Genomic DNA, 25,751 nt, shown 5'->3' with positions numbered 1-25,751 from the left:
TGTCTTGAGATATTATTATCCATGTGACTTTAGAGAGCATAGAAAGCAAATATACATTTTACCAACTAGTAACTTAAAAACATTTTGAATCACTTGTGTTTAATTGTGGGTAAATTCTTAAGGATTTCCTACCCCTAAAAAGAAAGAAAATAGACCATAGAACTTTTCTAAAAGGACCAAAATGGCGCTCCGTAAAAATATTGAGCTAACATTAGCTTGTTTGTGTCGGACTCTCAATGCATCTGTCAAGTTTGATGGTTAATATCAGTTTGAAAAAGTTAATAGTCAAATGTCCTCCTTCATAAATGGACCGTTTCATCGCTATTCTGTTGCTAGGGCAACAACTTTGGTCCCTGTTTACTTCCTGTCAGCTTCTGCATTAACATACATTCAAACAGTACTTATTGGAGTAATTTTGTTAGTAACATTCCCTGGATTAAAGTGTGGGCATTGCCCCATAAATATTTAATTACTAATAAGATTAAGGAGATTTCTTTTAAAATTTTGCACAAAATGTATCCAGTTAAACATTTTCTCAAAAAGTTTAAACCAGATCTTTAAATTGTTCTCTGTGTGCAGTCCATCCAGAAACTGTGTCTCATCTGTTTTGGAAATGTCATTTCTCTAGTAAATTATGGAAAGATGTTGTTAAATTTATAAATGACATGGTTTACAAGGACTTTGTATTATTGTATGAGCATGTTTTATTTGGTTTTTACCCCAATGATAGGAAATTGCATGAAAAAGCGTATATGATAAATCTACTGATCATTCTAACCAAATTTCATATACACAAGTGCAAATTTTTAGATAGAAGACCCCTGTTCACTGTTTTTTACAAAGAGTTTGAACAGTACTTAGAATCTATTAAATCCTCTACCAATAATAATGCCTTACAAACAGTTAATGTTTGTGTCAAACTTAAAATCTGTATTTGATTACAGTTTATGTGGTAATGGATTGTGAGGTAATGCTTGATCTGATGCTTGGACTGACTGCTGGACTTTGGTCTGAATATGCCTTGAATACTTGTTTTTCCTTTTATTTTCTATTTTATTTATTTATTTTTTTTCTTTTTTTAAATCCTTTCTGTGTCATGACCCCCTGGCTTATTTTGTTGAATGCACTCTGAAATTGCACGATGGCTACTGTGTGCATTTGTAAATGATGTGCAACATGATCAATAAAAACTGTTAAATCAAAAAAAAAAAAACATACATTCAAACAGGAAATATAAAGGGACCCAGAATGTTTATGTTGTCCGGTTTGAAACGGTCTATAGCAATTTTTACATCTTTGACGTCCTAAACCAAGCGCGTTTTATACGTAAAATTATAAGAGGAGTGCTACAGTATTTTTTAGTGAATATCTAAACTTTAAGGTCATAAAATGAGCAAATTTTTCCATTTACCTGCGTCCTCTGACTGAACTGATCGAGTAATCGGAGCTCCACTGCTCAGGCCTGTTTGAGGCAGTCGCGGGAAATTGGCGCTAAATCGATACCTGCATCATCGAACATCAAAATAAACTTTCCATGGACACACCGGCGGCTCCTCTGTAAGTCTGCCAAATTAACTAACGTTATAATTAATGTACAAATGGTCATTTCAACGAACTAAGTGCGTTTGTGTGTGGATACACTTACTGTCCTCTCCGTTAAATCTTAAGGTTAATGTTTAGGTGTGCTCTCAGCAAAGAACATGACGAAAGTAACGTTTACTGTCGTTTACCTGTACCGTTAGCTTTCTAGCTACGTTAAGCTAACGTTCTCTAACAAATAAACGAAGACACACCAACTAAACCAATGTCATATTAGCCACGGCATAGCTAAATCTAACTTTTAGTCGTGTGTGTCCTGAATATGTTTGGGCCCAGGGAGCAGGATGGAGAGATACGTGGAGGTATAATGCAGTGTGAGCAGCAGCTGAAGACCACACTGCACTATGATGACAAGGAGAAGGTAACTGAACATAAAGCCACAAAGTGCTACAGTGAGCTTTGAATACAATGTCTTCTGACAGCTGCTGACATGTTAATATTTCAGCTTCGTAGGAAGTTGGCACTGTTACAAAGGGAGTACCTCAGGACAGCTGAGAGACTACAGGTAAGAATCACTCCTTCATTTTAGTTGTATAAGCCCAGTTTAGGGATTCTCTGTCTCACACACACATGTTGATCTGCTCACAGCGTGCTGAGCGTTTGGATGCAGTGCGGAGACATGTGAGGAGTACTATTGATCAGCAGAACCAGCAGGACCAGAGAGACCCAGAGGTGACATCTAACCCCTGTCTCAACCCATCTCCATTGATACCAAACACCACCAATGGGACAGCCACAAGTGAAGCTCAGTGCCAGGGACACACTGAAGGTGAGTCTGTCCCAATCAGCTGCAGTATTATTCATTGATTCAATTCAATTTTATTTATAAAGCCCAATATCACAAATCACAATTTGCCTCAGAGGGCTTTACAGCATACGACATCCTCTGTCCTTTGAACACTCACAGTGGATAAGAAAAAACTCCCCATAAAAAAACCTTGAGCGGGGGAAAAAAAAATGGTAGAAACCTCAGGAAGAGCAACTGAGGAGGGATCCCTCTTCCAGGACGGACAGCAGTGCAATAGATGTCATACAGAACAGATCAGCCTAATAAATGTGCAGTAATCCTTATGACAAAATGATACATAAAGAGAGACAGAGAGAGATGCAGGGCAGACACTAATGACGATAGCTACAATAAAATTGATTTTAATAATAATATTATACTAATAATAACAGCAATTGTGGTAGCATATTTTGTAAGTATACATTAATATGTAATAGTATATGTATGTGACAATAATATTCATATGTGTATAATAACAGTAGAAGTATGACTAATAATAGCAGCAGCAGGAAGCATCAGGCAGGACCACGGCAGCAATACAACCACAACACACGATCCAGGCAAGGCTGCGATATGAGGGAACCTGCGAGACAGTGGAGCACAAAGGCTCCGGAGAAGAAGCCGAATTAGTGACGTGCAGTAGAGTCGTGTTAGCGATATGCAGTAATAGGACGTGAAGGAGAGAAGGGGATCAGTGTATTAAAGGAGGTCCCCCAGCAGACTAGGCCTAAGTCAGCTTAACTAGGGGCTGGTCCAAAACAAGCCTGAGCCGGCCCTAACTATAAGCTTTATCAAAGAGGAAAGTCTTAAGTCTAGTCTTAAATGTGGAGAAGCTGTCTGCCTCCCTGACCGAAACAGGAAGATGGTTCCTCAGATTAGATTGTATGTTGTAAAATATGTAAAAGTGAATTAGGGAATAGATTTATTTACCAAATATACGTATATAGCATCATGTAACTCTGTGCAATACAAATATAACTATTTTAGTTATACCATAAAGTCATCTATTGTATATATCTATTATACTGCTCACAGCATGTCAGAGATCTGGTTGTTGGCATTTGCTCTACCTTCTAATTAGTGAAACTTATACTGACTACAATGATCACTATAAAATTAATATTTTTGTTAGTGTGCTTGTGAACTTCTGGGAAATATCTAAGGAGACTATGCAAAGAGGGGAAGGAGATATTGGCAAATAACATTGATGGTAGAGGGTAGAGTAGTTTCTGAAGATTCACTGAAAATCTGCTCATCATGGTGCCAAATTTGATAAAGAAATGAGCAATATATTTCTTGGATGTAAAGTTGTATATATGTGCACCTGTATGTGTACCTGTTACTCTTTCTTTCTCTGTCTTATGCAGTTTTGACACATAAATTGCTAACATGCCTGTCCATCCCCAAACAAAAAAAAACATCTTGTAATATGGTTGAAATTACTCTGTCTTTACTCTGAGAAGTGGTCAATGTTTTGCCTGTTATAGCAGAGCAAATTAGAATTCTGAAATATTCAGATTTTTTTTTTTTTTTTACCAGGTCCAGCAAATTCTGATAACTCCAGGAAGAGCCAGGTGATCAGGTTCCTGCTCCCTTCTGATGCTGCTTGCCCACAAACTGCAGATCCCAGCCATGACACAGCTAGAGATCACAGACCCAGTCCTGGCCTGCGCCTCAGGTCTCGGCGCAGCCGCCTGCGCCTGGAAAGGAGTGCTGAGGCTGGCAGGAGCACAGACGACAACAGTGAAGAAGGACTGGGGCAGAGTGAAAGTGTGGAGAATATTAAAGCAGGAGGAAGTGAAGAGAGAGTGAAAACAGAGGAAAGAGAGGTTGTGAATGAAAGTGAAGAGCTATTTTCTGGTACAGACTCCGAGTCTCCCTCTCTGCTGCTTACACACTGGAACACTTGTGGACAAACTGAAACAGGAGGTATCGTGGGAAAAGATGTACAGGGCCAACAGGAACCAAGGGAAAAAGAGATCGAGCTGAGCGCTGAAGGAAAAAAAGAATCAGACTCAACATCTTTGCTGCTCACACACTGGAACCCTGCTATACACACTGAAGGGAGGGAACAAGATTGCACACAAAATGGAAGAAGAAAGGAGATAAAGGGAGGAGGGCAAGATGGGAATAGTAGAGAACAGAGTGATAGAAGGCTGTGTGAAGACAGCAGCAATAAAGATACTGCGGCAGAGAAAATGGAAACTGAAAAAAGCCATGATAACAAAGCTGAAATAATAGAAGAAAAAAGTGAGATGGCTGGAGGAGAGCATGATGTAAAGGGTGTGAGTCTCTTGGACTCCTGTACCCTAGTGGAAGGACTACTTTTCCCAGCAGAGTACTACGTACGAACCACAAGACGTATGACATTTTCTCAGAGCCAGCCTGACATGCAGGCTGTCATACTCTCCCAGCTGAGCATGGGACAACGTCGCAGGAGCCAGGGCCGTGGCCGTGGCAGAGGATTGAACAGGCACACACACAACCTTGAGCATTCAGATCAACACACTCAGGCCGGTTCGTCATCACTGACACCTGCATCTTCAGGTCCTCATACGGAATCACAGTCTGCTGATACATCTGCTGAGCTCAACAGTCAGAACTCCGGTGGGATTTCAGATCAAACCTCAGCTTGTCAGATTGACATGGATGCTTCTTTTTCTCCCACGGTTACAACTACTCGTCCAGCAAGAGGTAGGAAGAAGAGAAGAGGCAGGGGCAGAGGGAGACCTCAGACCCCACGAAGCTCTCTCAGTTTAGACACTCATCAACTGGGCCTTGGACAAACCTCAGATAATCTCCAGCCCACGAGCTCCCTGGGCTCTTCCTCGCCATCTCTCCATGTAGCTGATGGACCAAAGCCCAGCTTCACTCCAGGAGAAGCTGTTCTAGTGCAGGACGACCCCCTGCCTGTGTCCACCCACGGCACAGATACACAGCCTTCCTCTGGAGATCGGTCTAGCTCTACCTCTGGACATCTTGAGAAGGTCTATCCCATCTTTCTGAAGAACAGTGGCAGGACTAACGGATCCTCACAGATGAGTAGAAGTAAGTTTTGTGTTGTGACTCTGTAAATCTGTGCGTGTCACTGGTCTGCAGGTTTGTCTTGCTAAGATTAAAATATTGATTATGATTAGCATTTATACAGGTTTGGATACTGTAAGATGTATTATGTAAAATTAATTAAAGGCTGGCATCACCCTTATATTGCTGTTCCCCTGAAGTGACTAAAAGAAAATGTTTCTGCTAGTTTTAAAAGAAGCCTGTTTATGACAGAGTGTCTTACTTATATTCCCTTTTTCACTCTGTTTTTGATTTTAGTGATTGAGTGAAATTGTTATGGCTTGTATAACATCGTTTTAAACAAACACTGTGTAGGTGCAGCAAGACGACACTCACCAGGGTTGAAAATTAGCACCAGCCACCTGCCAAATTCTGGTAAAATATCCAAGTGGCTGCTAGATTTGCTTCATTCACCACCAGCCAAAAAAACACAATGGTAATCAATTGAGCAGCTGGTAGATTTTGGAAACCACCAGCTACAGTGGCAGGTGGACAAAAAAAATACCTTGGTAATCACATATGAAAGTTAGGAATCACCTGCCATAAAAGCTTGAGAAAAGGTCAAGCATGGCCAAAGTCCAGCCCGGGGGCTGATTGCAGCTTGCAGACCGATTTAAACAGCCTGCGGCTTGTCTCTCAAAATAAACTATAGATTGCCCACCACACAATATCGGTTGATTAAACAAGTTCACTTTGCATTTTTTTTCGTTCAACTCACAATTGCAGCACTGTCATACAGTTTGTAGACATGCACCAAGTTGGAACTACGCAGGTGGAACTAATGAGTTTCATAAACAGGATGGTTACAAAGCAACAGACGTTTCCTGCTTGGTAGCAGACATTTTCACATTACCTAGTCAGGCCCCCATTCAGAAAAGTTTGGACACCCCCGTTTTAGGTTATAGAAAGTCCTCTTTACAAATAGATGATATTTTGTATGAAGGCAAAAAAGAAGTCATGTTTTGCACATGGAGAACAAAACAAAGATACCTCTGAGCGACTTTTAAGTAAGAATGGAGGAAGCTTAGCATCAAAATCTGTGTAGAAATGTAAATAATATATTTGATGTCTGAATGAAACTGTTTTATCTATGTTATAGCCATGATTGAGGCAAGAAGAAAAAGGTCAAGTTAACGGTGATTACAAACTTTAGTACAGACAGTTGTGCTGTCAGTTTAGACAGTATAGGCTATACATCAGCATATATACTGTGTGTCCACCATACAATGTGACCCCATTTTTTCCAACTCACCAACCCACACTTACTGCCACCCCCTGTCCTATAACCTAAAAATAAAATTTAAAAGGGTCTAGGAGATAACAGAGATAGGTAGAAATTAGGAATAGGCATGCAAACTTGAGTGCTTGATTCTGGACCTCAGTATTGGTTCAACAAACATTGCATGGTTTTTCTTTTTTTTTTTTTTACTTTGTAAAAGAAACAAATATAAAAAGATATATCAGCAAAGACAAATTGACTCCCTTCCATGTGAAACTTTTACACGTTTTTGGACGAGAGGCAGTGGTGTAACTGCTGTCTATTAATATCTTCACAGATCCATAGAGCAAAAATGATAGATCTGCACAGCTGCAGATAACGTTCAGTCAAGACATCACTCAATCTAACATTACAGGCAGAATGGCGACCAGGCATAAGAATGATGACTTAAAGTATTTCAACAAATTAACAAAATGAATGTGCAGTGCAAGCGATGTAACATTAAATTTGTGCATCATAGCTAATCTCTATAGTCTGTGCAGCACAGAAAGGTAGGCCAACCCTAACCCCAGTGCCCGCATTTTCACTTGGGCGTTCATTTTGGATCCTATTCTTAGGTTAGATTTTTTTTTTTGCAAGTCCTCGAATATCGGAACTAGAAATCATGATAAATATAAAAATAAAAATGGAATTGTGCTCTGAAACTATTACCTTCCATTACATTTTTTTTCACTCTGTGTCCTCCAGGTGCAGCAAGCTGGCAGTCCCTCCTCTTGCCCTCTTCTCCATCTGCCCAGTCATCTCTGCTTCCTCTGCCCTCCCTGTCCCCTGGCCTGCTGGTCAACAACCTCACGAACTTCGACATTCCACAAGATTTTCATCTCCCCGATGACCAGTTTGCCTCCCTAAAGCTGCACAAGCTCCGTCAAGTTGCTCTGGAATCAGGGGTCGAACATTTTACATCGCCGTCTTGCAATACACGCAGCAGCAGCAGCCGTCGCTTTGGCACTCATTACAGCAGCAGTGACCCAGCGATGTCTCTTCCACTTCAGCTCAGCCTCACGCCCACAATCACAACCTCCCCCCATCCCACTGAAGCAAAACAAGCTGCTACACAGTCTGTAGACCTGCAGAACATGTCAGTAGAGCACAAGCTCACAAATAAATTGACAAGCCAGCAAACTGAATGTTTATTAGATCAAAATATTGCAGAAACCCCCGGAGAGCAGCAGACTGAAAACCTTCACCCTGAGTGTCAGACTCACACCACCTCCACAGAGTCTGTGTCAGTGGTTCAAGATTGTGCTGCTGACTGTGTTGATCAAAATAAAGAGCAACATACTGTGATTCTAGATATTGACCACCCTGTCAAGCCACAGCCTCACATCAACTTTGCAGACAGACCTGCAGGCCAGGTGAATGATGATATCATCAGGCGTTCAGATGAACTTCAAATAAAAGAGTCTTCTGTTATTTCATCAGAAGAACAAACAGATTGTCCTGCTGTGCTCCGCCCTTTAGCGGATCAGTGGTTTACAAACCACCAAGCAGAAGACAAAGCTATCATCAAGACTCTTTCCTTTAATGGCCCTCTACAGGAATCCTCCGAGGAGCCTTCTAACAGCTGCACTGCTGCACAGTTATGTGATGACAGTGAGTCTCCTGTGCAGCATCTGAATGCTGCTAAAGATTCAAATGAATCCTCTGAGCCCACCACAAGTCCTGCCAGAGACAGATTGCTGGACAATGAGAATCAGGACAAGTGTTTACTGCAGCACAGAGTCCACTCTCAGCTCCTGTTGAGCCCTGTGGCATCAGCACCCTTTGTAACCCCGCACATGCCCTCCTCTGCTCTCCTCTCCAGCCCCGCATTACCATCCCTAGGACTCACCCCACACCATTTCCCTGCTGCCCGCCGTTTGACCTCCTCTCCCAGTGCCCCACCTCTCACCCTGCCTCCCCCTCATAGCCCGTCCACCCAGGCCCTCTCCCCTCCTGTTCTGACTCCCTGTCCATCCCTCACTTCCGTCCCTTCAAGCCAGCTGCCCACCTCCCCCGCTGTTCAGATCCAGGCTTCACCTGAGCCATTATGTACCGATGATGACCGCCCGGCTGTATCCAGCATCCAGTCACAGGGCTCAGGTGGGCAGGTGGGGACAGCAGACGAACACATGATGAGATGCACACACACGTTGAAGGTACGTGTAGAATTAAGGATTGATGTTTGGCTGCAACATGCAGTTTTGAATCAAAGTCAGCAATTATTTTTGTGTGTAACTGCAGCATCTATAACATTTTTGAGTGAACAGCTGTGTGTGTGTGTGTGTGTGTGTGTGTGTGTGTGTGTGTTTTCAGGCCCCAGCAGGAGGCTGTCTGGTGGATGTGTGCTGTCTATCCAGGTCCTCAGGTGGTTTGTATGTCGCAGCAGCTGGAGAGTGGGCAGTGTGTCTCTGGAGTCAGACCTCAGCTTCTGCAGCTTCTGACTGGAGCTTAACACACACCTGGGCCTTCAATGAGGTGAGTGTATGGGTGATTTGTGTAATGCTATTTTGAAGCTTTGAGTCCAGCATTTCAGCTTTTGCCACCTTGGTTTTTTGGAGCCAGAAGTTACCATATATGGACGAGAGGCTGGAGCTATAGAGGAGTGAGGGGTGGATCTGTCTGTTAGACTGTGGTGATGCCATGCAGACCGCTTGTCACTCAAAGCAGCCCTTCCCTTAAATATGCATAACTTTGATTAAACCTAATTTAAATGTAAATGGTTGAGTTATATAAAAATTCACCCCTCATCATTGTTATGAATGGTGAAATTAGCCTAAGAGACCCAAACTGAGGTTATAAACTTGCGTATTTCTGCTGTAAAATTGGTCATTTTAACATGGGGATCTGTGAGGACTGACCTGCTCTTGGAGTTAGCCTCAAGTGGCCATTAAAGGAACTGCAGTTTTTGGCATTTCTGTTTTGGCTTCATTTTTCAGCCCTGACGTATGCTGCTCAGTAGGGCTGACCTTCGAATCAAAAAAAAAATTATGGCGAAAACGTAGTTTCTTCCAATACTAGAATTAAGATAAAAATATTCACAAACGAAAAAACACTAATGGTCGGTGATAGGTAGTGTTTAACTTTTGATTGAACACTAAATTAAAACCCTCGGCACACACTGCAGCACAATCAAACAGATGCGCAACTCAGAGCATCAGAAGTGCCTCTGACACCAGACTCAGAGCGGACCGGTGGAACTGGAAAATGCATATTTTACATCAATAAAATCTATTTTATTTTAATAGCAGGTCTCCATTGTGCGTCGGGCTTTCTATTTCCTTGTCGGAGATTTTTTCTTTTTTAATTACATGATATATAGGCTATTCTGAGCCAAGTGCGGCTCATGTACTACTACCATATTATTAGGCCTACTAGTTATTACTTACGTTTTTCAAGTGATTTCCCAAATTTGTTGTTGAGTTGTGATATGCCAATTGCTTTTGGCAAATCTGGCACTCTGCTTTCTGGGAGTTGTCGGGGCATATTTTAAAGTGCAACCACACATCTGATGACCTCTTGGACATGTCTGCCAGCTCTGAGTGCACTCGTTGTCAGTATCGGACTGGTGGAGGTTAGTGTTGGGTTTAAGGCCTCCCCCAAAAAAACGGGGAAAAAAAGTGCAGAAGCTTCAAAAAAAAATTTTTTTCACAATCGAATCCCGTGCCATCGAACGAAGCTTCGAGGCTTCGAATTTTTTGGGTCAGCCCTACTGCTTGGTGTGTACCTGCAAATGTGTGCATACATGTCAGAGTCATTGATTAATGGTCATTCAAGGATGAATGCCATACATTCGCTGGTTCCAGCATTTAAAACATGAGCATTTGCTGCATTTCTGTTTATATCATTGTAAATTAAATAGTGGCTTTTAGCCCCTTGTTTGGACAAAATTAACAGTTTTGTGACGTCATGTTGGGCTCTAGGAACTTGTAAGGAACATTTTTCACAATATTCTAAGATTTTATACATTAAGCAAAGAATCTGTGAAAAAAATCAATACTGAAAACAGTCATCTGTTGCAGCCCTGATAGAGATACAGTTAAAACTAAGACATTCAGCTGAAGCTGATTTTCAAATCAGTAGATAGGAGTTATGTTGTCTGCTTACTCTGTAAGGTGACCTTGGGTGTTTTGAAAGGTGTCTTCTAAATAGAATGTATTATTGTCATTATTATTATTTACAAAATACAAAAACAACTGTTGACTCAACGTTTACTGTTGCAGGGACCAAATATGACACCCTCTAATATGGCACACTGAAATTCAGTCAAACATGCAGTAATTTATTGTTTGTATGTCTGTGTTTGTTTACAGCCAGTGATCAATTTGTTTCCAGTCCCAGATGCTGCTGGGCTGATGTGTGTGACTCTGGGTCAACTGGAAATCAGAGAAGTGAGGTGAATAAAACACACAAAGTGTCTTTTAGCATTTTTGGCAAAATGTATGTAAATGAATTAAAGGAATACTTCAGTGAATTTCAACCAGTTTTGTTTTATAACAATGTGGATAGTATGTGTAAATGAGCTGTGGTAAGCTTCCCTCCATCTTGCCTGCACTCAGATCTCCCTGCTTTTCTCTCAGTGAAAATTTCACCGGCTCCAGGGCTTGAACTATAAATTGTGCTTTTCATTTTCATATGCCTGCTACATATCTTCTATATGTATATGATTGAGAGAGCAAGAGAGAGAGAGAGAGAGTAAGAGAGAGTGCTGTGCTGATCAAATATAAACCAAGATTCTGATACTGTATTGCCTGTGTGTTGGCTAAAATGGCATAGACATATTTTGGTGCACTGTTTGCCTGTAATATGAGAACTTATGAACTGAGTGGCATACTGTTTCCTGCATAGTGAATATAGAGGTGGGGCGCTGGTGGCTTAGTGGTAGAACAGGCGCCCCATGTACAAGGCTGTTGCCGCAGTGGCCCAGGTTCGACTCCGGCATGTGGCCCTTTGCTGCATGTCACTCCCTCTCTCTCTCTCCCCCCCTCTTCACACTTGTCTGTCCTATACATTAAAGGTTAAAAAGCCCCCAAAAAAATCTTTGAAAAAAAAAAAGAAAGAAAAGAAAATAGAGGTTAAAAAACACTGATCAAACATTAAAACTAAGCAGTGCTGATAAAAAATGAACTAAGATTCTGTTTTTGCGTTGCCTCTATCTGGCCTCAAATGTTTTCAAAAACATATTATTGCAGACTGTTTAACGGTAATTTGAGATTGTTTGTTACTAGCCGGCTGCCATGTTGTTTCAAAATTGACGAACTCACATTATGTCACCCGCTAGCTGGAGCGCTAATTGGTCTGGTAGTTGTTGGTTGTCTACCTCTTGAGCAAAAGCAAATGCCACAGCTGTTTTTCTCTGGTCATGTAGCAATTTCAAAATATATAGTAGTCTTTCTACTGAATACACAGCCGAGTTTTATGAAACGGCCATTTTCCAGCAGTGAAATACTTTTTTAAGTGCTAAACTGAAGATATTTTTCATTAGACATGAAAATGAAACAATGGGCATGACAATGGAAACCGGCTTTTAAAGTTTAAAAAGCCTCTTACACATAACTACATGCATGTCGTCCATGTGCACAGGACCCTGTCGTGCTCCAGCCTCTCACAAGTGCTGCTCTCTAAGGATGTCGTCCAGGCTGTCGTTGGTGTGTCCAAGTCCAGAGTGGTTACATCCTCCCACTCGGCCTCTGGTTCCACCCTGCAGGTGTTTACGCTGTCAGACAGCGGCAGGTAACACAGAGTTGGCAATGTTTCTGTTCTGTCTGTTATTTCTTCATGGCACAGTCCGATATCTCACTGTCTCATTTCTCTCAGCACATCGAGCTCTCAGCCTCTCATGTCTCCTGGTGTTTGTGTCGGGGCTCTCGCTCCTGTGGACGAACTTTCAGATGCTCTGATCGGCTCTGACGAGGGCGGACGCCTCTTCATCTGGTAAGCAAAACTGTAACACATCACCATGCTGATAATAACCTCACAGCAAAAGGTCTTAAAATATTTGATGACATCTAGCTTTTTGCTCCTACAGAGGTTTAATGCATACCATTGTTTTCTCTGGACTAAATAATGATAAAACAGTAAAATATACAACAAAAGAAAAGTTTGTACGGAATTAACAGGATCATTTTAGCCTGATAACAGCATGTTAGCCTGGATTAGTTAAGCCAGGTTTGATTAAAACAGGGCCCACATCCCTTAAGGACCATGAGGCGCAAATATTTGACACTTTAAATGTTGAATATGTCAACTTAAGCACTCCATGTTTCCTCTTTGATGAAAAAATAATAATGGTTCTAGAAAGTGTCAGAGAAACATCTAGATTTGTCCCTCACATGCGCATCAGCTGTTTACAGTTGAATGTATCATTTGTGTTGCAGGAATTTAAAGACTGGACAGCTGCTGCGGAGAATCATCCTCGGAGATGAGTTATCACACACAGCCTGTCTGCGAGGATACTCCTCTTTGCATGTAAGGGGGACTGACAGTTCTCGTAAAATTGCCTGTGTCTCCATAACTGTCTCGCTCTTCATGATTTGACTCCCATGTGTTTTTGTGTGTATGTCGGTGCGCAGGGAGTGCTATTCGTCCTGCTGCAGCACCAGTTGCTGAGCTCCCTGAATGAAGAAGAAAAAGAAGCCACAGCCAAAGAGCGGATGTTTTTGGACGAAGGGAAGGAAGAGGAAAGGAAGAAGACCGTCCTGTTCTCCTTGGTGGCCCTTAACCCTCTAAGTGGAAAATCTATCCTGGCTACTCGGGTGTATCCGCCCAAAGCCTGGTCTGGCAGGTGAGATGAGGACTGATGTATTTTTTGCATCTCTGCATATATACACTCGTGTAACATCTGCGTCTGTGCTCTGCAGGCTGTGCGAAGCTGATGTCAACAGCTCCAGCGTGGTGGGCCTGAGTCAGAGTGGCAGTGTGTGCGTGTGGGAGCTCGGGCGCAGGGGGGCCTCGAGGATGGTGTGGGCTCCTGAGAGCGAGGGCTGGCAGCTGGCTAGATGGGGTGGAGGAGGTACTCTGGTGACTGGTCATCACAACGGAGATGTTTCTCTACACTGCTACAGCACGAGTCAGACTTCACTCTGCCACTAATATTTAAGGGATAGTTTTGGAAGTGGAGATGTATGAGGTACTCATCCAAACCCAGCGTATTTGATATTGATATTTTTTGGTTGGACTTTTTTAGGAGACTAAAAATGTGATTTACAGTTTCCCCCATCCGCAGCAGTACATTGCTCAGCTTCCGTGACAGTACTCCTGCCTGCTTCTTCAAACTTGAAAATCACCGACTGCCATCTACTGTAGGAAATACACTGAGTGTGGATCTTATACAACCCCACTTCAAAAAATCCAAACTGTCTTTTTAAAGACTCTATGATTACTTTTATCAAGTAAATATTTCACTGTTAGAAAGTTTACATGAAGGTTTTAACCTTTTAAAATACTTCACTATCACATTTGTTAACTCAACTTGATCCTGAGCACGTTGCAAAAAGGTTTTTGTCACTTCCCTTAAAGACGTTTCAGCTTGACGAAATTCATCTTTCATGTACAGGAGTGTCACTGTAATATCCATATTCCACAAGTCATTTGCTGTTCTAAAATAACCTCAATGAGACTGAATCTTTAAAAGTGGAGTGCTTCTAAATTGTGTTTGTTGTCCTGCAGCCTTTCTACCCTGTTTTTAGAGTAACACACACTGAACCTCTTCATGTGGGAATGTTTACATGAAGGTGGATTTTCACTTTTTAGACCACTATGTTCCCAAAACTGACTGTGTTCTGTTACTGCTGCTGTTTGACTGTTCGTTCCTGTTCTGTCTTGAATACATTGTTGTATTTCTTATATTTTAAAAAAAGTGTTGCCAAAGTTTTCTTTTATAATTTACATTAAACATATGCAAATTCTGTTGTATTTCCTGTCTGCTTTTATTTTCCTGACCATCTTAGACGCACTGATTTCCCATTTAAAAAGGTAGACAGTCAGGATATACTTTCTTGTTTTGGCAAAGATTACAGACAAATATTTACTCTGCCAGCACTGACTCAAAAAAGGAAGTGGATTCTATTTTACTAACGTCAGTCTATGTGGATTAAACTATACTATAATTTTGAACTGCTTTGACACAAAATTCATACAATGACTGTGTCACTGCATCAGTGTTGTTTTTTCTGTGTGATTGAGGTCATAAATTTATTAGTGACAAAATATACTTGTTATAAGTCTAATTATGAAAAAGCTATCCATGAACCCTGAGGTTTCATGGATAGCAACCAATGTGACCAATACACTCTGTATTGGTCACATTGGTTGCATTTGAGGGTTAACTGAAAAATAACACCCTAGAAATGTATGACACTTAATATGAATTGCTGTAAATGAAGCTGTAATTGTTCTTTGTGTCCACCAGGAGGCGCTAAAAGACTGTCATTCTCAGGGTGTCAAAACTCATTTTAGTTCATGGATGACATACAGGCCAATTTGATTTCAAGTGAGCTGGACCAGTAAAACCACTTTAAAATAACCAAATAACAACTCCTCAAAATGCTTGCCTTTTAATGTAAAGGAAGTACATTTGGAAAATGTTCATCCATTTGCAAAACAGATGATGAACAGCCTGAGATTGTTAAAGAAAATTAAGTGCAGTTTTAACAATATGCCTCCGTTTTTCCACATTTAGTCAGTCTAATACTTACTGTGCATTTTGCCGTACATTTCCACTCCTGTGTGGAAATGCTGGTGTCACCCCACCAAACTAAAGTGGAAGCTACTGAGGAGGCAGGTTAAGTTATCCCCTGTCTTACAAAGCATTTACAAATCAAATGTTCTGGCAGTGCCTCAGCCACAAGGTTCAACCAATACTGTTTTAACACAGGAGTCTGACAGAGATTATTTTACACTGACGCTGCTGAGATGTTTTGCACAATGATCAATATCTTTAAATGTGGCCCCAATAAGTATTCAGTGTTTGTCAGAGGACTGTGTTCTGCTCAGGGTGGAAGAGCCTCTGAAGCAGCACTTTACATGAAGAAAGCTGCTCACTGTTTAACCTGCTCCTGACACCTCTTAGCCTTCAGAAGTACATCAATATTAGGTGTGCAGTGGACCAGATTGGACCCTTTGGCAGGCCGGTTCTGTCCCCCGGGCCGTATGTTTCACACCGATGCTCTACATTGTTCAGAGCTTTGACACACAGGTGGGTTTATAGCCTTATTCAGAGTTCCCTTAAGCTTTCTGTCAGCTGACATTATTAAAGACAGTATAATAGTTACTTTACACCAAACAATAATCTCCTCAATAGGAGATTCAAATAATTTCTGAGGATAAGATGTGCATTATTAGATTTAAGCAGGTCAAGACGAAGCAAAAATACACATGTGGAACCAGACAGAACAATCTCACCACAGGATCTGTTCTGGAGTGTTCCTGGCTTTTACCAGCTGTTATGGAAATGTAGTTGCTCTAATTTTTTAACACTGTTAGGGTTTTTTCGGTCATCTTTTGTTTCCTATGCCTTGTTGTTGCAGAAAATGCAAATAACTGATCAAAAAACAGCAAATGCGACTGAAACATTAAACCACAATACCTTGTAAAGTTTAAAAAAATCTTTATTAAACTTGGGTAAAATTAAACCATCTTTACAACACATAAGCATATTCAGCAGTATGTACATGTTTGCACATCTTGTTGAAAAAGACAAGACATCTAAAATAGACTTATTTAAAAGTGTAAAAAGTAACTACAGGAAGAATGTGCATGATGAAGATGTATTAACATGGTACATTTCTGCACATACAACACAGATAAGACAGACACATTTAGAGAAAACACACCAGAAAAGATTTCCCCATCCACAAAGCCGGTCTCTCTCAGTCCTCACCACATGTTTGTCTGCTCGGCTTTAGATTTAAAAGCACCACTGATATATTAATGCAAACAAGAAGATATAACATTCATCTTTTCCTCTGAATTCCATTTAAACATACAGAACGTTAACTTGTCTGCAGCCATCTTAATTTCAACAGTAGGAACGTGTCAGGATTCATCAAGTAAGTTAAGATAACAGAACAGCAGGAAAAAGGATTAAAATCAGTGGCTGAAAGACTGAAATACCACAGTTATGTACAATAAATTTAGTTAATTCTCATGGTAGAACCTCAAAGATGTCATAAGATCATTATGCTGAACCCCTTCAATAAAATACATGAGATTTTTAAGTGTCTGTTGCGTCTTTAGAGGCTGGCAGACAGGAAGTGGTGGCCGGTGATTAAAGACAGAGAAGTGATTGAAGATGTGGTGTGAGGTGGTCTAATGTGCGGCGGCGGTGGGCTTGCTGTCCAGCAGTTTCTCCACCATTAGCTTGGCGTAGCGGATGCGGCTGGCCAGCTCCTTACTGCAGCCGAACTCCTCCAGCAGAGACAGCTTGTAGGTGCGGAACTCTCGCTTCTCATCGATGTAGGTCACCGCGCTCATCAGCGGACACAGGATCAGCTTAGTGTGGTCCTGGCAGAGACGGGTTAATGGAACATAGGGTCAGGATGTGTGTGTGTGGGGGGGGGAACGTACTAATACAAGACAATTAGAAAGACATCAGTGGGAGAAGATGTGGCGTGTCCAACCTGGAAGAAGTTGATCTGAACAGTGCCGTTGGTGAGGTGCAGGACGATGGCGCTCTTTGTTCTGAACCAGAGGGAGAGGTAAGGCAGCCGCGCCAGCTCGTCTCCGTCTCGCCGTGCCATGTTGGCGCCGGCCTTCAGCAGGTGTTCGCTCATGTAATTGCGGAAATATTTTAGCAACGTTATCTAGAACGGGAGAGAACAAGTACATAAGAATCTGTACCACAATATGGATGAGACGATGTGACATGGCTTTAGAAATTATCCTTACAAATTACAAAACTGAATCAAAGACTTGAGAAGTAACTCTTAAGTGGGAGACTGACCTTCTTGTTGAGAGCAGTAGGGTAAGAGCGCACGCTGAGGTAGGATTCAGCTGCTGTCTTGTCGATGTACTGGAGACTGTCTCCATCAGCATACATGATCAGCCGTGTGTAATCATTGAACAGCACGCCAACACTGTTGTCACAGAGCTGGTAGCCTAAAATAAAAATGAAAATTTTGATGAGGATGACGGTACCTTTTTAATTTTAACCAAGATATTTTCTTTGTGGGACACAGTCAAAGATTTTGTCAGTGCTCTCTTGTGGACACAATATGTAATGACACCACTTTTGCTAAACTACCTTGAACATAACTTTGGCATTTCACTGTAAATGTTATCAGTTACACCTGTGCTTTCCTGCTATTCCAGGTCAAAATATCTGCTACAAAAAATGTCCATTGGCTGACATAAACCAATACACAGGTTCTATGTGCAACATTAAATGCATCCAGGACAGGCTACAAGGGAAGTGCTGCATCTACAAACTCCTGGTTCAACATTTGTGCATGTAGCTTTTTTAAGTTCTCCTAATGTAGCTCAACTACAGTTTAAGTGTATCTCACTGCTTTAGATAGGGTCTTTTCACAAAACTAGGTTGTGTATGCAGTAGTAAGATCCAAATACTTTTCATACTGGTGTTACATGACCAGGGAAAAGAGAGAAAATGGGCTGTGGGTTTTGGTCAAGAGGTAGGAAACCTACAACTACCAGCCGTAACAGCCCCAGCCTGTGCTTTACTATGTTTCTGAAAACATTTTAAGCAAGAGAGGCAACACAGTAACAGAATCTTGATCTATATTTAAGCAGCACGGCCTAGTTTTACAGTTTGATTAGAGACTGGTCTGAAACACGTCATCAGATGGATTTTAGCAGGGAGATGGACAGGACGATCTGGGTGTTGGTAAAATAGAGGAACCTTTACCACAGCTAATTTTCAAATATTACCCACCATGCTTTGATACAAAGCTGGTTGATAATCAGCAATATATTCCTTCAAGTCAGCCACATTTCATATTTATCAAGACCAGCCTCTATCCATTACCTACACACACCTCAACTGTGCAGCAAAGTCATTAATTCCCTTTGCCAATTTGTGTTTTATTGATGTCCATAGGAACCACAATAAATTAAAAAAAAATCCTGTTCAATCTGACTTCATGAAAGGGTTCAGAAAAGTTAATGCACTGTGGAATCAATCTAATGCTCACCTAATCCATATTTGTCAGAGTAGTCTACCCATTTGCTGATCCAGAAGATGGGAATGCACGCGGGATCCTCTGCCTCTTCTGGAAACACAAAAACAGAACCAAGTCTTTATAGGCAATGCTGACATGTGCACTGTGATTATTCAAACCACTCAAATGTGCAACACTGAAACTAAAAGGATTTGTCAACCAAACTAAAGAGTGTGCACTCACCTTGGCAGATGACAGCCTTCTCAGAGGGTTTGGCAGCAATGATGCTGTTGAGCTGCTGCAGCATGTCCTTCAGGTGATTCTCTGTGGGCTCAGGGTCCCTTTGATACACAAGGCACAACAGTTATATGCATGAAAAGATGATTTCATCAAATAATGTACCACAAAAAGCAACGCTGCATCGTCACATGGCTCTTTAAAGTTTTTAATTGTGTGGTGTAAATTTTGTCTCCGTGCATATGCTTATATTGTTTCATTCTTCCTGTGTGTTTGTAAGTGTGACCTTTGCATTACTCTTTTGTAAACATCTGTTGTTACTTGACATCATCAAGAGATTTACTCTGAGCTCTGAGCCTGAGGTTGCGCCTTCTCTTTAGTGAATAAACTCTCGTGCATGAAGCTATTCAGTCCTGTTTGCTGATTCCGAAGCAGATCGGCTAAAAATTGCCATGACAACTGTGAGCATCTCAAACACGGTGCAAACATCTCTCACCTTTGCACAGGCTCATCCTTCACGTCCACCTTCTCTGTCCCTGCTGGAGAGAGAAAAATAAGTCACTGAAGCTGAAACCAAAACGTGTTGTTTCAATAATCTGTAGACAAAAGACTTGTTTGGTAAATATCAGCTGTTTACAGCAGGGACCATTACCTTTGTTGTTAATGGCAGTCAGTGGCCGCCTCTGGTTGAGTTCCACAGTTGTGGAGGGAGCGATTGAGAATCGCGGGGGCACTGTGAGGCAAGTAGTGGGCAGATGTAAGGGGATGTAGCCAGATGTGAAGTACTCGTCTGACTGGAGCTCAGTGACGGTCGGCCTTTGGGTGGGATCAGCATGCAGCATCCGCTTGATGAGAGCAGATGCCAACGGGTTGATGTGCTGCAGAGAGAGTTGTAGATTTGGGTTATGAATCAGATGTATAAAAAAAAAAAACACTCATTAAAAACTAAATTTGCAGCAACATTGTGTGCTACATTAGTCCTGCTTACCCAGGGGATGGTGTAGTTGTTCTTCTTGATGCGGTTGTAAGTCTCCTTCAGACACGAAGTCTCAAACGGGGGCTTACCCACCAGCAAAGTGTACCTGAGAGAATACAGACAGTGAGGAGCTTGATCTAACCGTGCTGAATCATGTGGAGTGGGGCTGTTTTTGCATTCTCAGCAGTAAAACTGTTCAGTGTCTCTCAGTTGTGCTTGTGTGTTCAGACTTACAAAATGCACCCAAGTGACCAGACATCCACTTCATAGCTGTGGCCTTTCTTACAAAGCACTTCAGGTGCAATGTAGTTGGGCGTTCCACACAAGGTCTTCTTCCTCTCGCCATCAAACTCGATCTTAGTGGCCAAACCAAAGTCCCCTGTGGAAGAAAGACAGACGAGCTTCTGAAAAACAGCAACAGACTAAAAGGGAAAAATTTAGCATAAATGTCCAGAACACATTGATGTTTTTAAATATGCTGTTTTGGTCCTCATAAGAAAAGGTCCACACCAATCAATGGAAACCACTCATGCAGGAAGTATGACAAATTTCCATTGTGAGGGCCGGGCCCTCTGTGGTATTACTGGAACAACAGGCTTGTTCGTGTAATACTTGACAAATGTCACTGGTATATATTACACCTGTCTCAAATATGACAAGAGGACTGGAGTTAAATCATTTGCAATCTAACGGAGCCACATTACCTATCTTGACCTCCATGTCATCATTGAGGAAGATGTTGCCCAGTTTCAGGTCTCTGTGGATGACTCTGTTGTTGTGCAGGTACTGGACACCCTTGAGCAGCTGAGTCATGTAGTAACGAGCCTCGGGCTCAGTCACAGCCTTACGACGCTTGTGCAGCTCCAGCAGGGACTGAAATGGAAATGGTTTGATTAAAGGCAAAGAAAAACTATAACTTAAACTCTAGTTTCCTTGCTTCAAGACTTTAAAGGGCCACTGTGGCAATGCTGCAGCTTTGAGAGGGATGTAATGTCAAAGTGTTATAAGTTAGTTAACGGAAATAACTCACCAACAATTAATAATTTTTGGCATAATGACTGATTTAAGGTTAAATAATTACATTAAGGATTAACTTAGGCGACTGTTTTCAGTGTTTCACCAGCTTTCCTTACAATTTAATCTACACTGACTCAGGCCTGGGAGGACAACGGCAGAGACCGTCGTGTTAACCGTTGACCCTGTGCAGTGTGCTCACGAGACAGAGAGCAGGCATTTTCCCACGACACTCACCCTTCTCCTGCAGATTTCCAAGACAACGAAGACAAAGTCGTCGTCCTCGAAGAACCCGTGGAAACCTACGACGTTTGCGTGATTTAGACTCTTGTGAATGGCGATTTCAGAGGTCATCTTCTCCCTCTGGTGCTGTTTCAGGATCAGGGACTTGGGCACGATTTTGCCGGCGAAAACCTGCTTCGTCTCCATATCTGTGATTTCGTAGCATTTGGCGAAACCGCCCTTACCGAGGAATCTTCCCCTCGCGTATCTCCTCATGGTCCGTGGGTCAACCAGAACATCTGGGATTTCTTTGAGAGGTGCAGATTTCGGGTCGACATGTGCCGACGGATTCGCCGGCTTCGCGATACCTGCGCTCATTTTGGATTAAAGTGCACTCCGGCGTCTTTAAAATAAACTGTTAAAAGTCTTCAGCAACAGAGGTATCGATAATATCTGAACGGGTCAACTATTGTTAACCCTACCTCAACTGACGTTGGTTTGGCCCTGGATACTAGCTTGCTCCCATACACTTGTGAATTCGAATAAAAACTAACGTTAACCAACTTTAAAAGCGAACGTTACATAAACATTAAATGCAACGATTAAAATGAAGTGCATACGAATCTCAATGTTTTAAAAAACCTGACGAAGACGTGAAACTGGTCGCCAGGCTTGTCCCTCGGTGGCTGCAGCGTTTCTCCGTCCTGCCTTATGACAACAGTCTCTGGTACAAATTTAAAATGCTGCCTCGGTCGTTACGGCGCTCTCTGATTGGTCCGCTCGATTTGAATTCCGAAGCGGCGCAGCAAAGCATCGTGGGAAGACTAGTGCGAAATAGCCAATCACCGAGCGAGAAAGTCGTATTCTGCGATGTGATTGGTTGCTGGTCGTCATCATTTCCTAAAACCAGAGCGCTGACGGGAAATGTGGTCCGAGTGGGATTTAAAAACAGTTGTCGATTACAAGTTGATGTTTTGGGTTTGAGGAGAAAGGGTTTTAAAATTCTTTATTAGAGTTAAAGTCGCAACAGCATCGAGATAAATCCTCATCGTAGCTATAACTTAAACCTCCACATTTAACATTTTATTAAAACATCTGATTACAAAATGTAGTTGAAAGTGAAAGTAGGCATCTTTTATGCAGAGTAGTGTGGATCCATGAGCATTTTAACCTCATATACTGTAACTATACCTCATATAATGTAACACAGTACATTTATTTAAGAACTGTAATGAGTACATTTTTCTGCTAGTACTTTATGCTGTTACTCTATATATTAGTAGGAAGTTGCCTATTATGTTTTATTTGACAGCTTTTACACCAATAACTTTTCAGATTAGAATTTTATACATAGAACATATGAAGAGTTTATAAAATGTTTATCTGCCCATTAGCAGTAGGCTATAAAGTAGTAACATCAGCTGAGTCTCAACCAGCTACAACGTTAAAAAGATTTTTGCATGTTATTACAACAGTGTGATCCTTACATATAGCCCAGTATGTAATACTATATCACTGACAGGCCTCTGTAGCCAACATTTACTTAATTCAACTTTTAATTGCAGGGATTTTTCTTGGAACTGAGTATTTTTACATGATGGTATCGGTAGCCTACTGTCACTCAAATAAAATGTACTTCTTCCACCACTACTGGCTTACCAAATACAGCAGAAACATTTGAATATGAGGCTTAGTTGTGTATACTTTCTTGTCAGTGAGGGGCAGCACTTCACGAAATACAGTGTGAGGGGCACATGGTTCTTTTGCTCACCTACAATATTGCTAGTATCTACAGTACCCATCAACTGACTACTGCTATGCCTATAGGCGTTGTATTTCAGCTTTACTTGTAATTATGATCGTCAGTTGTCAGCAACTAATAATCATTGTTACTGTCATTACCTTAATCATAAAAACCTACCAAACAGGGTGCCCATACAAAAGTTTATAAATGGCTATGTAAGTCCATATTAAAGAGAATATGCAGCTAATTGGCCTGCTGCTGAAGCCTGTGCTGAGTCAATGCCATGTGCTCGCTTGTATTTTTGTATTCTTCTTTAATTGTATTTATTTTTTGCTTAATGTGTGACCTGCATAGTCTTTCAAAATAATATTCCAGTTTCCCTTTTTTTATTGGTCGTGACTGAGAAAACAGTGTAGAAACTCCAATGTAGCTGTTATTCTGTACCTGTGCAATTGGAAAATAAAATCACTTGAACTTGATGTTACTGGACTTCTTCACTGCACCAGACTCCTTCTCGTTACGTCACTCCATTTGGTGAAGATTAGCACAGGTAGCACTCAAAACAATATTATTTTTTTCAATGTGTAATCTTGCAGCAACATCCTTCTCATGTCAAAAAAATGTCATAGGATAAGATAAACTTTGTTGGCTCAACATCAAATAAACACTGCACATTTAAAACACATTTCAAAACACACACAAACCACAGATGACAGGAACTGAACTGACAAGGACAATGTTTAACAGGTCAGGATACAGCGCCTATTTTTATCTGGTGAGGGTGATAATGCTTTAAAATAAAACAGATGCATTATAGTGTACATCCCCTTTCATCAGCAGTGCTAATATCTTCCTTCTTTTTGATGTTTCTGTGCCCACGAGTGTTTCTGTTTTCGGATGCAGATTATAGAACTAACATGTATCAGGACAAGTAGAGGAAGACAAGAGGAGAATAAGTGGATGAGAAGAGGACAGATGTATGAAAAGACCATGAGATCCGTGGGTTTGTTTATCCTCTTTGTTCCACTTTACAGTGTGTGTGTGTGTGTGTGTGTGTGTGTGTGTGTGTGTGTGTGCATCCAAAAACAGCATAATGTGGAGAGGAGGAGCTATTTTTATTTATGAAGCACTGACTGATCTAAATATTTCTTCTGTGCATCCACGGAGGCGAACAATGGCAGCTGACGTTCATCATCACGAGAATGACAAGGAAAGAGACAAAGAAAAAGCTCAGGCATGTGCACTTATTTGTTTACGATGATGACAATTTCAAAATGTGAATTCTTATATTTTGAAACATTTTGTTGATTTATAATCATGATGTGTTGATTTATGGGAAATTCAGGGATGCATGAGTCTTAAAGGCACAAGAGCAACTTTCCCAATAGTTACAGGATTTCTTTAAACATTTTAAAACACTGTATCTATTGTGGCATATAGTAATCTAACTCTTACGTCTCACAGGATACTCCAAACCCTATCTCACTGCTCATTCAGGACTAAACTGTAGTGAGATTCAGTGAGACTTCAACTATTTCTCATTGCTAAATACATCTCTGAAATCAGGAAAACCTGTTTGTCCAGTCTTCATGTGGAGTGGTGAGGGCAGTGGTATCATGCTATCATGACGGGCCCTAAGGCACTCTAGTTACTTGTTATGTGCCTAAACAGCTACTGTACAATAGAGACTTGACACTGGATAACACCAACATCAACCAGAAATCAGCATTGCATAAATGTGTAGGTATTAAATAAGGAATTGTTCTTTTAATTGAACAGTTTTTATACCTTATTTGTAGTTTATGTAGTGTAAGCATATATTTTATAACATATTTTGTTATATTTTATTATTGGCTATTTGACAAAAAAAAAGAAAAGAAAAACATGATGGTGATGGTTTGCCTTTTCAATTGCACATGAAGCACATGGCACCAAATGTGAGCTGTACTTTGAACACAGGCATATATCTAAGGTGGCAATCTAAATTACTCATACGGCCCAGTTTTCTGCCCATATCTCTATGGGCCCTCTCACCCCACGGGCCCTAATGCAACTGCCCTGCCTTCACTGTCTATTTTAAGCCCCTGGGTGAGGGTATTGACTATATTTTATGGTCTTAGTAGTATAAAAATAGTATAAAATCAAAGTTGAATGTTGGTTTGTGAGCTTTAATGTGAGCACTAGTGAATGGGCAATAGCTTTCAAAAGGGACACAGAAATCATTATGGCTCCTGACTGCGGTAGTGAAGGGACGTGAGCATATTTACTCAGCTGTACTGCAGTACAATTTGAGGTACTTGAAATTTACTAGTATTTCTATTTGATCTTATGCTTCTAGCTACTCCACTACATCTCAGAGGCAAAGACTGTACATTTCTGACTCTGAAGACTGTTGTTTTAGATCAGTCAGCCTATATGAAATATGATGAATTTTACAGATTATATTGAGCAGTTAAATTAGCTTTAACTCAACCAGCTGCATATCCACTATCGTAATCCAAACATACCATAGGCTATATATCTTATTGCATAACAAGCACTTTCACTTTTCTTCTAAGACTGTATTTCAAATGAAGATATTGAGAAACATTTTATTGCCATAGACTTCTCTGAAAACTTAATTTTTTATTAAAAAGAAGGTTTTCTTTAACCATTAGTTAAGGTGGTGGATTGAAAATGTATGACACAGCAGACGAAAATCACAACAAACATTTTATTCACATAAGATAAACAAT

General features: G+C 41.1%; 2 protein-coding genes across 4 annotated transcripts; one reads left to right on the top strand and one right to left on the bottom strand.

Annotated features, from left to right (window-relative positions):
* The first annotated feature begins 1,516 nt into the window (after positions 1 to 1,516).
* palb2 (partner and localizer of BRCA2) lies at positions 1,517 to 14,614 on the top strand. 2 transcript variants are annotated; one of them, XM_078166141.1, is made up of 13 exons: positions 1,517 to 1,557; positions 1,876 to 1,960; positions 2,045 to 2,104; positions 2,188 to 2,368; positions 3,932 to 5,434; positions 7,416 to 8,866; positions 9,024 to 9,185; positions 11,021 to 11,103; positions 12,291 to 12,440; positions 12,525 to 12,641; positions 13,085 to 13,175; positions 13,280 to 13,491; positions 13,568 to 14,614. In XM_078166141.1, exons 1-13 carry the CDS (start codon positions 1,535 to 1,537, stop codon positions 13,797 to 13,799), a joined length of 4,350 nt encoding a protein of 1,449 aa, XP_078022267.1. In that variant the 5' UTR covers positions 1,517 to 1,534; the 3' UTR covers positions 13,800 to 14,614. The 2 variants fall into 2 exon arrangements, with proteins under 2 accessions (XP_078022267.1, XP_033479105.2); XM_033623214.2 differs by having other exon boundaries at positions 3,926 to 5,434.
* A 1,680-nt stretch (positions 14,615 to 16,294) lies between these two features.
* On the bottom strand, positions 16,295 to 22,001 carry plk1 (polo-like kinase 1 (Drosophila)). Of its 2 annotated transcripts, none has more exons than XM_033623182.2 (11): positions 21,288 to 22,001; positions 20,741 to 20,909; positions 20,271 to 20,415; positions 20,049 to 20,142; positions 19,713 to 19,938; positions 19,557 to 19,599; positions 19,067 to 19,164; positions 18,857 to 18,934; positions 17,650 to 17,804; positions 17,327 to 17,509; positions 16,295 to 17,210 (listed from the first exon to the last, which is right to left on the bottom strand). In XM_033623182.2, exons 1-11 carry the CDS (start codon positions 21,648 to 21,650, stop codon positions 17,016 to 17,018), a joined length of 1,749 nt encoding a protein of 582 aa, XP_033479073.1. In that variant the 5' UTR covers positions 21,651 to 22,001; the 3' UTR covers positions 16,295 to 17,015. The 2 variants fall into 2 exon arrangements, with proteins under 2 accessions (XP_033479073.1, XP_033479074.1); XM_033623183.2 differs by having other exon boundaries at positions 19,557 to 19,596.
* Between the last annotated feature and the right edge of the window lie 3,750 nt (positions 22,002 to 25,751).

Source organism: Epinephelus lanceolatus, chromosome 3 (genome assembly GCF_041903045.1).
Source record: "Epinephelus lanceolatus isolate andai-2023 chromosome 3, ASM4190304v1, whole genome shotgun sequence".
NCBI lineage: Eukaryota > Metazoa > Chordata > Actinopteri > Perciformes > Serranidae > Epinephelus > Epinephelus lanceolatus.
Note: the sequence above shows the minus strand (reverse complement) of the source record. Positions and strands in the feature narration are given on the sequence as shown.

What these genes read in the sequence shown, in the direction of transcription:
- palb2 (XM_033623214.2), top strand. Translation starts at nt 1,535, where the DNA reads ATGGACACACCGGCGGCTCCTCT. An exon ending in GTGCCAGGGACACACTGAAG is followed by an intron (nt 2,369 to 3,925) that starts GTGAGTCTGTCC and finishes TTTTTTTACCAG; the next exon opens with GTCCAGCAAATTCTGATAAC. An exon ending in ACGCTGTCAGACAGCGGCAG is followed by an intron (nt 12,441 to 12,524) that starts GTAACACAGAGT and finishes CATTTCTCTCAG; the next exon opens with CACATCGAGCTCTCAGCCTC.
- plk1 (XM_033623182.2), bottom strand. Translation starts at nt 21,650, where the DNA reads ATGAGCGCAGGTATCGCGAAGCCGGCGAATCCGTCGGCACATGTCGAC. An exon ending in GACTGCCATTAACAACAAAG is followed by an intron (nt 19,600 to 19,712) that starts GTAATGGTCCCT and finishes TTCTCTCTCCAG; the next exon opens with CAGGGACAGAGAAGGTGGAC. An exon ending in AAGGATGAGCCTGTGCAAAG is followed by an intron (nt 19,165 to 19,556) that starts GTGAGAGATGTT and finishes TGTGTATCAAAG; the next exon opens with GGACCCTGAGCCCACAGAGA.